Source organism: Anopheles cruzii, chromosome 3 (genome assembly GCF_943734635.1).
Source record: "Anopheles cruzii chromosome 3, idAnoCruzAS_RS32_06, whole genome shotgun sequence".
NCBI lineage: Eukaryota > Metazoa > Arthropoda > Insecta > Diptera > Culicidae > Anopheles > Anopheles cruzii.
The window spans coordinates 11,930,245-11,943,893 of record NC_069145.1 but is presented as its reverse complement, the minus strand read 5'-3'; the positions used below and the strand labels follow the sequence as shown (position 1 = coordinate 11,943,893).

Below are 13,649 nucleotides of genomic sequence, written 5' to 3'. Positions count from 1 at the left end.
TGTTTTATGTGCGCGGCCGAGGGTTGCCATGAAGACCGGGCACCACGTGTGTCCGTTGCAGACGCAACCCCCCGACGCGGGTGCACAAAGAGCATAAGTTTATCGGCTTTGTCCGTCCGGCGATAAGAAGCGAACGTCCGAAGATTGCAAAGATGGTGCCCGACGGCGGCGGGGGGTTCGTTCTCGTTGGTTCTCGGACAATTTGTCAAATGGTTTTCAATCTCTCGAAGTAATCGAACATTTCAATTCGCGCGCGCCGTGTCCGCATTTCATTCAATTTTCAAAATGGCCTTCTTTTTATGCGTGTGTGCGCGTGCCGGGGAACCCCATATCATGGGGGCGCCGGCCTCTTCAGGTGGTGTGTTTTTTTTGGGAGGGTTTTCCAATTCCCACATTATTCTAAGTGCCAGGCGGGGGCCCGATAGAGAGCCCTTTCCGTGCCGGAATTATGGCATCACAAATGTCCGGCTCGGTCCGGCCGTCCGTATATTCCGTCACAACCATCCATCCATTCCCATCGGTTCCGCTCGTTAGGCGATCCATTACTTTAATTAAACGTAAAAAGAGTGCCCCCAGGGGAACTCCTGTTGCTGCCGTTGCTGCTGCTGGACATCGCAACATAAAAAAGGAAGCGCATTATTTTCGCACTTTAAGGCGCTGCTGTTGCTGTCCCTCGGGCCACGGACCCGGCGCATTAGTCCGGTGGCGGTGGTGGAAACATTTTCTCAAGCGATCGCGTTATCGTATGCAATATTCATCATACTAAAAACATAATGAACCTCCGCTCCCCGCGAGGGCCATGCTTTCTCTTGTCCGTGCCGTGCCACGAGGGGGCCACAGTGCGAAAAGTTTTAAATCCTTTAAGGCGGCATCGGCCGGCCCAGCCCGGCCCTTGACCGAAGGAGGAGACCGAACAGAACAGAAATCGTTAAAAACTCACGTTCACGCGTGAAAGGAAAACTTTCCTCCTTTCCTCGAAGACACGACCCAGGCGGGCACGGACCGGCCATTGTTTGCTCGAAGCTCGAAGACATAAATTCATCGGCGCGCAAGCCTTCGGAGAGCAGGCAGAAATGGGAATCCTGAACCTAGCGGGAGACCGGGATTCTAAGCCGTGCCGCGCGGTACGCAAACAGCGCTTAAAGGCGACTCCAAATATTTGTTCGCCACTCGCACACACACACACACAGCGCTGAGGGAAAATTGTTTTTCGTTAAGAAAAATCCCATCCCGGCGATGACGAGCGCGTCCGCCATTAGAATGGTGGTGGTGTTGGGTCTTTCGGGACGATCTTTTGCATTAAAGTTCTCGTGCCTAAGACTGCATTGCGTCGTCCTTTTCTAATCTTTTCAATCAAATTAACAAAACTCAACAATAACACGCTTTTAGACGCCTGGAAAAAAAAGTAGAAACTATGATCCCCAGAGGGCGGTGTAACTACGCTCTATAAATTATCGCTTCAGCCTTTTGGGCGAGTCCTTGCCGAGCATTGGCGGAAGCGCCAGCTTATCGCACGGTGCCCCGGCGTGCGCCCCGGCAACCCTTTCCGATGCCATCGGTCTCCGGTCCAGTTCTAATGATTTTCCGTTGTTCCCTGTCTCGTTGCAGTGTGCCTTGCCGAGGCATGTTGGGCTCTACTGCTAATGGTCGTTTAATGGGCCCCGTTGGTGTTGGTTCATCAACGTCGTCAATATCGGCCGCCACCGTCGCCCAGCAGACATCATCATCATCGCAGCACACGTCGGCGCAGCAACAACACCATCAACAGCAGCACCAACACCACCAACACCATCACCACCATCAGCAGCAGCAGCTCGGCCACCATCAGTTCCCGGGACTTCCGCCGCTGCCGCCCCCAACGCACCTGCACCACCAGCAGCACCCGCACCATCAACACCACCATCACCATCGCAGCATATGGCCGGCGCTAGCGACTGCGGCAGCCGGCGGCCGAAGTGCATTCGAACTGCAGCAAACCGCAACCAATGGCGAAGGTAAGTGGACGGCAACTGTTGTCTCTGTCTGTGTATGTGTCAGCGCTTAGCCCTTTTGATGTTTTTGATGCCTCCGAAGTCGGCGAGATCGGGATCGATTTTTGGTACCACCTTTCGAGGGCATAAAATTAATAATCTCTCTCCCGTCCCGGGGGCCGCCGTGACTTTTTTCACATCACCCGAACGAATTCCTCAATCCGTCAGGTCAAACACACATCACGTGCGTGCGCACGGGAGGTCACACCAGGGCAGGCAGGAGCCGTACGCGCGGAACCCGTTAAGTAGAATTTGAATAATTGCACCGCTTAAGGTCCTCCGGGGGCAGCGCGCAGGACGGCAGGTGCTAACTTTCACGCCGTACCGTTAGATCTGACAAGCAGCGCGCCTCTTTCGGAAACATCAGAACGGAACGGCCGTCAACCATCAGCAACAACATGCGCCGGGGTTCCGGGGGCCTTTTTCTCGACTGCAACTCGACACATGTACCATCGGGTGCGTGAGTGGTCAAAAACTAGTCGGATCCTGGCGGGTGAAGACAGATTGGAACATTTGTCATCGTCTGGCCCGGCGACGACGACGACATGATGGGCTGGGCTGCTCCTGCTGGTGCAACTATTTGTTCGTATCCGTGTGTGTGTGTGTGTGATGTTTTGGACCGATTCCGGGGGAAAAATATAATCAACGCAAACTTCATCCGTCCGGAAAAATGACCTTTTTCTTTTTCCGCGTTGCGCCAACCAAATTTGCATATGCAAAAGCTACCGAAATAAGCCACACACTCTGTGTGTGTGTGTGTGTGCATCGCCTGTAATATTTTCCGGTCTGGTGACCATGCTGGATCGGGGGCCAACAAAAATCGAAATAAAAAACCAATCCCCGGAACAACGGAACGCGCGCGACTCCCTCCTTCTAATGTCCGATGAGTTTTGCTGTTTCGTCTCCGATCCTCACATCTATTAGCCGGAATTTGCCGTTTGCGCTGCTTTTGAGCGTTTCGGTGGGTGGAAAATGGATGACCGTATCCATCCGACACACACACACACACGGGCGAGCGAGCGAGCCGTTCCGGCTTCCGGTCTGTGTAGGTTTCGGTTTGACAAATTCAAATTAAAAGTAATAAAACACGTCTCATGAATCGTTTGATGGACGACCCACGGCGATACGGTCCACCATCGGGCCAAGGATCCAAGGATATGCGTGCGCTCGTTACGGCGTAGGGAAATTTGTCAGAAATTGCGACACGCCCTCGGAGGATGAATAGGCACGTTCGATTAAAGTGATTAGAATGACTGTGATGTTTCTCCGGCCTGGTCCGGACTCTCTCTCTCTGTCGGTGAGCCTGAGTGGTCCATTAATCTACTAGCGACAAAGACGAAGACGCGTGTAGCCCTTTGCCGGACGGACGGGGACCCTGGGCCTTAGCGCCGCGCGCGCTGATGATTTCGCTTATTTTTTTCGTCCTTCGCCCCTTCGCCCGGCTGGTTCTTCTCGATACGTCACGAGGATTAGCAGCCCCCCCCAAACAGACAGAGACGGAGGAGGGTTCGGTCGGGGTGCGTGTAGCCATTTCTTGCACACTTCGCTACTCCACACAGTTCCTGCCAGCGCGCGCCATCTGATCTGAGTTCATAAATCAAACTCTGGAGTGCTGTGCCGGGCCGCGCCACCTCTCGCTCTCACTGGGAAGTGTGTCCCCCCGAACAAAATCCACTTTAGGGACATGGGAACAGTTGTCCGTTTTTCTCGGGTGTTTTTTTCCTGTTTCGTTTCGTTCAAGGATGCGAGGACTCCAAGCAACAAGACAAATACCGCACAGTGCGACGCGCCTCGGAATGAATATTGATGATCCTACACACCGGGCGCCTTGGCACTTTGGGCGCGAAATGCTTTTCAATTCAAAGGCCCCCTTTCCGATGCGGCCATTAGAGAACGACGGGCCACCACTGGCTCCCAAAGCCCCCGGAACAGAACATTTATCGTAGTTAGTGGAGTTGCATCCGAATTGTGTACTCTAAACGAATATAGTGCCCCCCGGTCGGTCGGTCGTACCCTGCCTAGAACTGTGTGAGAGGTCCCTGGCGAGCAATCGATTATTTCGCCGGATAAATTGAATGATCCTTCGAACCGGGGTCGACTCAAAAACCGCACATTTTAATCAAAAAATGCCGTCTCTTTCTACTGTGAACGCGCGAGCAGAGAGCCCATTCGACGGTTACTGCTACGCCTCGCAGATGCTGTGGCCCGGAATGGACTCTGGTGTTTTAGTGGCGACATTGGATTGCAACTCTGTGTTCAAAACCAACCCCCCACCCCGGTCCTGCTGGGGCCTTGAGGCCACTCGGTGGACAGAAGCAAAAAACCCGACCATAGCACATACCTAGCCAACGGCGAAGGACCTGCTGCTGCGCTGCTTCTAGTATGGCCTGGCGTGCCCGTTGACCGCCGTACGCCGGTGTGTATGTGTGTTTGTCCTTGTATGATGGAGACCTAACCACAAGTTCGATGAAAAACCACAGACCCTGGCGACGCTTATGTACGATTATACGGTGTTTGAGCATTCGCCTCTTTTTTGCGTCGGTTTGTGTCCCATCGAAAGGACCACCACCAGCAGGATACGTTCGTTGGTAGTGCGCCCTGTGGGAGCTACAACAGCACGGCAGCAGCACGGCAGCGACGGCGATACAGCGGTCGACCGAATCCTATCGAAGCGTGTCCGGTGGTGGCGACCCGGTTTGCAAAATAAGTAAGAGATATGCGTTGGCTGTGTAGCATCTTCCTCCTATGGCCAGCAAGGGGAGTTCAGGTGGCCAGGGGAGGGTGCCAACCCAATATAGAGACATTATTGAAGCTAAAGTTTTGCAAGTAAATCATTTTTGTCCATTGATTTTAATGCGATTCCGGTGGTTTCGCCGCGCGCCTCGGTCGGAAGTGAATCAACCCCCTGTTTGTTGCGACCTCTTCCATGTGTGGAGCAGAGCTGGAGTGTACGTTTGCGGTTTCGACTACGTTTTGTGCCAGGTATCCCATCGATTTTTAAGTATCTTCTGCGCCCCGGATTTCAGGGATTAATAGTCGAATGCTTTACGATGTCATAAACGATTATGACTTGCATCTCCTTTTTGGTCATGGTACGTCAAAAGGCACTACTCCATTACTGGGCACCGATCAATCCAGATTGCATTCGGGCACCGAAATGGAAGTTGGGAGCGCCAAATGGGGGTAGCATCGGAAATTATCATCCGCCGCGAGCGGATGTCGGTTGTTGTGGGCTTAGTTCCACTTCGAGGCAATTTACGTTTAATTATTACGTCTTCCCCGACGCAAGAGGGGTGCGCTGCTGCATTCCGTGTGCAGCAGAAGGATCCTAACCCAGCCCCGGGGCAGGGCAAACAAAGTCGTTTTCTTTTGTGCCTTGCTTTGGTTACACCATAATTGAGTCGGTGTTGGGCCTTACATTCTTCACACCTTCTCTGGTGCCGACAGCGCTTACAGCGCAAATCTTAAAAAAGGCTTCACCTTCATCAGTTATTAAGCTGGTACCATTCGTTGACCGCTAGCAGTCGTTGCATTAAAGTGTTGCCAAATCTGCTATTTTATAAAGGCAAAGGTAAATACAATTTCTGCTTCGAAATGGACACTTTATAGCACGATGCTACATTTCCAAAGGGGCAACCATGGGATTTGCGCAACAACCATAGGAGATCAGAGAGAGAGAGAGAGGACACCGACAAGGGGTGACGCACCACACGATATGAGGCACAACACGCGGGGACCAGGGCACAGCAACATCATTCAACATCCGGATACGTATTAATTAAAATGCGATTGGTACACGGAGCGAGTTTCCAGCGAGATCCGCGCTCCGTCGAGCGCCAAGTCACGGCATCGGACTGCCGCCGCCGCCGCCGGGCCTTGGAATGGGTGATTGGTGCCGAAACATTGTACGGGACACAGCGCCAGTCCATCGATCGGGTGGGTGGCCGATTGGGTGGCCGGAAAAATGGCCGGTTTTTAGTGGATTACGTGGAGATTTGCTCCCAACTTATCGTTCGCCCTCCGTCACATGGCCATCGGTGGCCGGAAGCGGATTAGGCTTGCACACTACTGCATGGTTTGGGTTGGAGGTTGGTGAGAGTGTGAGAGGGACATGGCCGCCGGAAGTCATTTGATGACAGTTTTCGAAATAATTTAACATTAACAGCGGCTCCGTCGCGCCGTTTTGAGTGCAGGCTCTGGCACGGCGGGACCACATTGTATCGACGTCACTCGTTGACCGGCAGCGGATTGTGAATAACTTCTGGAAATGACCAAAACTACTTTTCCCCATAACCATCCCGCTGATGTACTGCTTTTAATGACCATCCTTTTATGTTGCCAATTAAAAAAACTAATTAAAAGTTCGCAAAACAAACAAATTCACGTTGGAAAGGTGGCAAAAAGATTCGAAATCGAAACAAACAAATCATTAAACCCGGCCCGACCCAACCCTCGGTTCTGAATTCACTTACCACACCCGACCGGGATCGTAAAACTCTGCGAATCGCCGATTGAAATGTGCTTTCGCCACGATCGAGAAGCCGTCAGCGGATGTGTGCAACAGATTGATGCACTTTGCCTTGCATTTCACACCGCTGGCACCGCCGGAAACCGAATCACTCCTCACGCTTGTCCGTTGCACTTCGAGCGAATGCATCGCGCCTGACATTGAGCTTGTTTTGGATTACGGGGCAGCCACCGCCCTCCTGGCACATTCTGTGCACCGATGCAAACAAATAACAATAACCGTTTAGTGTGTGCGTGTGTGTGGGCTCAACATTCGGTTAAAGGTTGTTCTTTTACGTAACACTGCACCACCATTTTCCAGGGAAAATCATCCTTTCTCGTGCCTTCCTGCGCCAATTTATTGCGAACGAACGCATGCACGAGGCACATATCTTTTGTGCAGCGTGCAACTGCATCCGAATGCATCCCGTCCGTCGTCCCGGAGGGCACAAAACGAAACAAAATAAGAGCGATTATCGTAAACTAAATAATAAACACTTTTCCAGCTCAATCGTCGGTGGTGGCCCCTTTCTCCAGTGTGCGGCCGGTTTTTCGGCCGCGGTGTCAGTTGCACAATCGAGATCTCGTGCCTCTGTTGCACCAATGCGGAATGCACTGCAAATGCACAGCATCGCCGGCAGAGGAGCGTTTGGTTCGGTCCCGCGGATGCACCAAATAATCGTTATTCTAATTTTATCGAGACAATTTAAAACAATCAATTCCGGCAACCGGCGGCGAGCGAACATTGTGGCCAGAGCATTATTGCGGATGCGTTTGTGCATTGGATATTGCGCCAAATTTTCCTCTCGGATTTCCCGAAATCGAGTGTCACATGGGAGCGTCATGATGGAGGCTCTCGGAAGAAGAAGCACCCATCAGCAGAGGGTGCTAACCAACCAACCACGTCGGTGGCGGCGTCGTTATTGAAAAATAGCCATAAATTTTATGTATTTAATTTGGACTTTTCCGGGCGCGATTTTGCCGGATCCCCCGCGGGGAGGGCCGTTTTATGCGCGAATCGATCGGAATGTATTAGGAGGAATAATTTGGGAAATTCTATTACCATCCCACCGTCGTCGGAGGGATGATTGGCGGAGCACACGGAGTTCCATTTTTCTTTGCCGGGAGTAAGTTTTGGATTTAAAATTGAAGATAAAAAAAAATCCCCAAAAGACGTAGCCAAAGGCGCTCGGGCGGGGCGTGGTGAGGTTCCAGTGCGGCCGCGCGCGAGGGACTTCGTCTGCGAAAGCCATCTGGGGATCGGATCTGGCGCGTCAAAATCCGCGGCACCACTTCGAGAAATGGGGAAAATTTAAATTTATTCGCCATCCGTTCGTTCGGCGTTCGGTTTCTACGGTTCGACGAACGGAAAAGTTTTTCCATTCCTTCGCGACGTGCCACGCGGTGTTTGATGAAAGATGTTTCGCCGTCGATGAAAGTCAGCCGCGGTTGAAGGAGTTGGTGGCGAGGACGCGCCGCAGGAAGGACTGTGAAAGGGGCGAAAAAATTACCGGCGGCTGCCTTGTCGTCGTCGGGGGATATATTTTACGTTGAAATTTTAAATCAACTCTCGAACCGCTCGTCCGGGATCGACGGCGTCGGCCACGGCGCCTAGCGAGAGAGAGCGAGAGCGAGATTGATTTATGTAACGGGCGGCGGTGGCCCCTCTCCCGTACGGTGAAAATTTTGGGAGCCCGAGCACAGGGCGCTAGGGAAAAGTTTTCGTTTGAAATATTTCCATATAATGGCTTTAATTTTTCGCACCAATTTTGTACCGTGTCGCCGTCGTCGGCCCGAAAGTGGCGGAAAAGAAAATTTCGGGCCCCCGGGGCCCGAAAGGCACGGGCCAGTTGGCAAAGTTTGGGCGCGTCCAATCTTCCGGGACGAAGCAGTCGCGGGGCCGGCGCGTCAATTGTGCGAAAGGAGCATTCTTCGTTGTGTTGGCTGCGGAAAGTTCGGCATTCACGTCGCGTACGCGTACGCTGAGCTGAGCTCTGACAGTTAAGAAATTGGAAATCGTTCCAAAAAACAGGGCTTCATTTCACACCACGCCAGCTCTAACCCCGTGATTTCGGTGCCCGTGGCCCGGCTCCCGGTTGACTGTCCAAAAACGGGTGTTCACGGGTTTTACAACAACTACAACCGCCATCGACAGCGGAGGCGTGTTCTAACCGGAAATCCGGGACCGAAAGTCCCGACACACTTTGACGTTTTATTTGCAATACTCCAATTCGGAAGTTGCGCGAACGTCGTGAATTACAACCTCTCACCGGTATTCGAAATCGAACACGTCTTTCGATCGGGTGCCGAAGGTTGCCGTTGGGGCGTTACAAATGGGCGTAGTATTAGCCGAAAACGGTGGAACTTTTCCCAATTCCAGGTGCATAAGTTGAAACGACTTGGTTTAGTTGTTGCGGAGCAGAGTTTGTATGCATTGCTTCGACGTTGTGATCGATGGATGTGTCAACTGGGACAAAATTAAGAAACTTCAGCAAGTCGTTCGCTTGTTAAAAACGTTGAAATCTTTGCTTTTTGAAGGTAGAAGCGTTGACGCGGTCGACGGAAACTTATGGTGGACATGCTTCAGCAGTTAAAACATGTAAGAGGTGGTGTTTCGGTCACTCAAACGTTGTTAGTTTGAGCATTGACCCATTCGTTAAAAAAAAAACATAACAAAAATCCAGACCCTTCGAAAATGGGTCCAAGCCACTCAGGAGCTACTCAAATTGAGCGAAAGGCAAATGGCATTTGAACCAACCTTCTTTGAAGGGCACCATAGAAATCAGATTTGCATCGGATTGTCACTGGCGATGGATAATTCGTTTATTTTGAGAAACCTGGGCACCGAAAATGATGGCTTCGAAGCCAGCTTATCTCGTGCCAAGTGACATTGTTTCGGTAGAAAGTCGATGCTCTTGGTTTGGTGGGAACAGTAGAGCATGGTGTACCATGAGCTACCACAAAATCAAGTGAAATGCTGAACACAGATCGCTACCGACAACAAATGATTGATTTAAGCTTTGCACTGATGGAAAAGGGATCAGAATGGACAAGGTGATCGCTTCGATTTAACACATTTTGAGGTTCTCCAGAAAGTTGTTTGTTTTCTTCATCGAAACACCCATGTAATTTCGACTTAATCTGGTTGAAATGTTGATGGTTAATTAAGTTCTTTCGTACTTTAAATACAACTATTCCGTTTAAAACGTCATCGCCATTCCGTCGCAGTAATTAAAGGTTATTTAAATACTAGCACGTTTGAGGTTATGTTTTGAACTCCGAAAACTCGATGGCGTGGGACCGTCTTTCTCGAGCTAAAGCTTCCCCTTAAAGCTGTGCGTTGCTCATTACAATACGCTGTCCGGGAATTTGAAACATTAGTTCCACATAGCGCCCCTCATTATGGGCGAAGGTGGACCGGCCGAAAATCGTTATGCGGCCATTCGAATGCGAACACCAAACTGAAGTCCCAACAACAACAACAGTCAAAAAAACAATCGAAACACTTTAGCCAATAGCGCTGGTGTTGGCTGTGTCGTCGCCTAGAGGGTGCTTAGAGCCTAGAGTTAGATTTTTCAGCCCATTCCGTGGTGAGCGGCAGCATAGACACCCCGACCCGGCTTCGGTGGTTGACGGCCGGGCGAGGACCAGAGCCGGACGTATTTAAATAAATTTCGAATGATTTGAAAGTGAATCCCGTGTGTCACGGCACCGTGTGGGGTTCGGGCTTGGGGCACCCGGAGGCCACGGGTGCTGCATTTCATTTGATTTAATGAGACGATTCACAGGCCGGCACGGTGGGGCAGTTATTTCGGAGGTGATTCTCTAGTCAATTGACGCTGGGCGATAACACACAAACCGGCCCTCGCCCTCGTTAACATAGCCGCGCCAGCCAGCCCGGCCGCGATTCTGCCCCGGAACAATTTGCATATATCGGTTTCGATGATTATCGGACCCACTCGATGTGGATTCGCTGAAGCCAAGCTAACCGAAGCCGAAGTTTATGTGGTGGCCTGTACTTCCGGGCCAGGCACAGAGCTATGCATTATGCAGGCTATGCTTCACCCAATGACCCGTGCCCGAGGCTACCAAACAGGTGGTTAACAGGAAATCTGAGGGCTCTTTTTTGACTCCCCGAGTAGTGGTAGTAGTGGCTCGAAAATCGAACCAACCGAAATCGAATTCGGAGGCCGTTATCGGAGGCATAATGAGCACCGCCGCCTCGCGGTTTTAGGATACTTCAAATATTTGCCCACAGAGTTTAGGCACTATCAAACGCGCGGTATTTTAGGATACGGTTACCAGACAACTAATCGGTCGCGTTGATTGCCAATTGAATTCGATTACATTTCACATTCGGGTTGGCAGTGGATGGTACGTTAATCATCGGGCTGTCAAAACGTTACCCAAAATTGAATTTAAAGCGTTCCATCTTCCGCATTAAAGAATTGGTTTCGCCGATTTCGATCGATTTCCCCGAGTCGGGCGGAAAATGATTCAATGACACGAAGACCGACCGTTTTCTAAGCGAGATACCGATTATCCGACTCGGGGAAAATATTTTTCCTTGCTAATCTGGCCCAACATGGCTTCCGGCACGTCCAGGCGCCGAATGATACCCTGCTGATGGAGCTTGGAAGGACATAAAAAAGATTGTTTTGTTTGCTCCCTCATAAAATGAGTTCGGAGTCCCGGAGGCGGCTCCGTTTTGTTCGGTTCGGCATTACTGGTTCCGGTTTTGTTTATTTATTATTTAACGGCGCTTCCAACGGTGATAGTGGCAGCCGCCACTGTGTTCTTTATTATTCTCGTACACCGAGGAAATCATCGCCAGTGGAAAACTTCTACCCAAAAGCCGCCGTGGAAAGCAGTGTGGTCAATAAATGTGCTTTTCTTATCGACTGATGGCTCCCGCCGCTGCACAAGGATTACCGAGCACCGAGGCCCGGGTCTCTGTGTTGGAAAAATTGAGCCAAATTGGTAAAAAATCACCGACAAGAGCTTATGGATGGCCGCGAGGCGAACGAAAGCGAGCGATTCCGTCTTTCATCGAACTATAATTCATCCATTCTAACGATCAACTTTTCTCGGGTGCTCTCTCTCTGTCTCTCTATCGGCTGGTCGAGTGTCCGCCGCGGGCTAGACGAAAGGAAAACCAGCGTGAGGGTGGCGTGGAAAACAAACAGATGTGTTCTGGGTGGGTCCCATCACTCGCTAGCAATTTCGGGGCCTCCACGTTTTTCCGGACCAAAGAGCAGCGCGCGCGGCTAATGCTTTTTAATAATGGTGTGAATTCCGCCGACCACTTCCGATCATTGACCAACACACCGGCCACGGGGCTGGAGGTGCTGTACAATCAGCGGAACAAAACTGCACCGCCATCATCATCATCATCGTATCGTGCACGATGACCATCGCATTTCTTGGTGCTTGGGTCTTCGGGGGCCCCTTTTTCCGGTGATTAATGCTATTGGTTTCTCGCCCCCAGTGTGAGGGGCCACTGTAAGGTCAGCAACAACGGCCAAGAAGGAGATGATGGTGAACCGACACAAAATAAAAAGCGAATAGTTGAATAAGAATGTTTGGCAGTTTGCTGAAGCCGAAGACGGGACGGAGAACTTTGCCAATGCGCCGGAGTTGAGCAAACACAGTTTTCTGGCCCAATTTTCCGACGCCGCGCGCCATTCGCGCGCGTGAATTGGGTGTAAATAAACAGCAAACAGGGGCCCAGCAGTCGTGAGAGTTTCCTCGCAGCAAACGAACTTTTGAAAGTCATTGCAATTTATTCAATCGATCTGCGAGAGTTCTCTCGTCTTCGTGGAACGTGAAAAAGACCAGAGACCAGACCAGACAGCGGGCTTCGAACATTTGTCTGTCCGAACCCTCGCTCGCCGCGGCAACCGGCAAAAACGGAAACGGAATTAGAATCGACAGGTTTCCATTTAATTATTTTATGCTGCTGGCAAGTCGTGGCGTGTGGCCCGTCGGTCCAAGGCTCGAGTTAGTTCTCAGCGCCAAATGGAATGGGCCGCATTGGACAACAAATTGAAAATATTTCGGAAGCTTTAAGGCAGCATATTTCGGCACGGGAAATCGGAAACGCATCATCGCCGGAAAATGCAGCGCCACTGGGGCTGGATTGCCGGGCCGGGTTATCGAGTCCGCGCAGGGAACAATAATGATAAATAATGCCGCAATCAGTGCGGTTTTCTCGCATCCTTCGGCTACGGTGGGGCGTGTTTTTCCGATAATGGGCCCGCGAATGGCGCGCTCGTCTCTTGGGGAATGGAATTCAAATATTACCACAACGGTGCAGTCCGAATTGCACCAGAGAACCGATGATTTGCAGAGTCGATAGCGTCTTTGGGGGGGTCAAAAATCAATAATGTGACGTTGCCGGAATGCAAACCAGTCCCACGCGGCGGACCACGGCGTCGTGAGATAATGAAAAGCGCAATAAAAATAAATCTTCACTCCACGCGTTTTTGCGCTCATTAATGGCCGGCCGATTGGCCGCCCGAAAGCGCCCGGTTCCGATGAAGGCAAGCTTGTTGCGTGTGGCAGGAGCTGGTCGCTTCAGTGTGCTTATCAACCGGGGCGCCCTTGTGTTCCGAAGGGCGTGGAAAATATTTGTTTGGGGTTTCCCGATGGACATAATTTTGCTCCCGATATCGAAATGCGGTTAAGGCCAGTGATTGTTTTTGGGGGGAGGCCACCTTTTTTTCTTCTCATTTCCAACTTCCCGGTTCCCGGTTATGATAATTTTATTCCATCCGTCGCGCCCGATTGGCACTCTTCCGACCCATTCGTCCCATTTTTACGCGCGCGCGACCGCGCTCTGCCTGCCTCCATTTCAATTAATTACAAAATCCCTTGGCCGTTCGGCCCCGCCGGCTGAGCCGCATAATCTCTTGTTGTCACCCCAAACAGAACAGTCAGTTCGTTGTTGTGTTCCGGGTCCCGATCAGCCGCGGCGCGCAGCCATCAATGAAATCACGGCCGGAGGTGGATTTATCAGATTCCAATTTTTTTTACGGCCGCGGAAGATGGCGTGGGCATCATTTAAATTTCATTGCGTTTTAAATGTTTTATTATTCGTGCGCTCGCCCGCGC

General features: G+C 51.3%; 1 protein-coding gene across 1 annotated transcript in view; it reads left to right on the top strand.

Moving 5' to 3' along the window:
- The first annotated feature begins 1,615 nt into the window (after nt 1-1,615).
- LOC128269850 (uncharacterized) overlaps nt 1,616-13,649 on the top strand; it is a 65,860-nt gene continuing 53,826 nt past the window's right edge. The window contains exon 1 of the mRNA XM_053007255.1: nt 1,616-1,994. Coding sequence (XP_052863215.1) covers nt 1,625-1,994 — 370 coding nt within the window. The 5' untranslated portion in view covers nt 1,616-1,624. The remainder of the gene's footprint in view (nt 1,995-13,649) is intronic.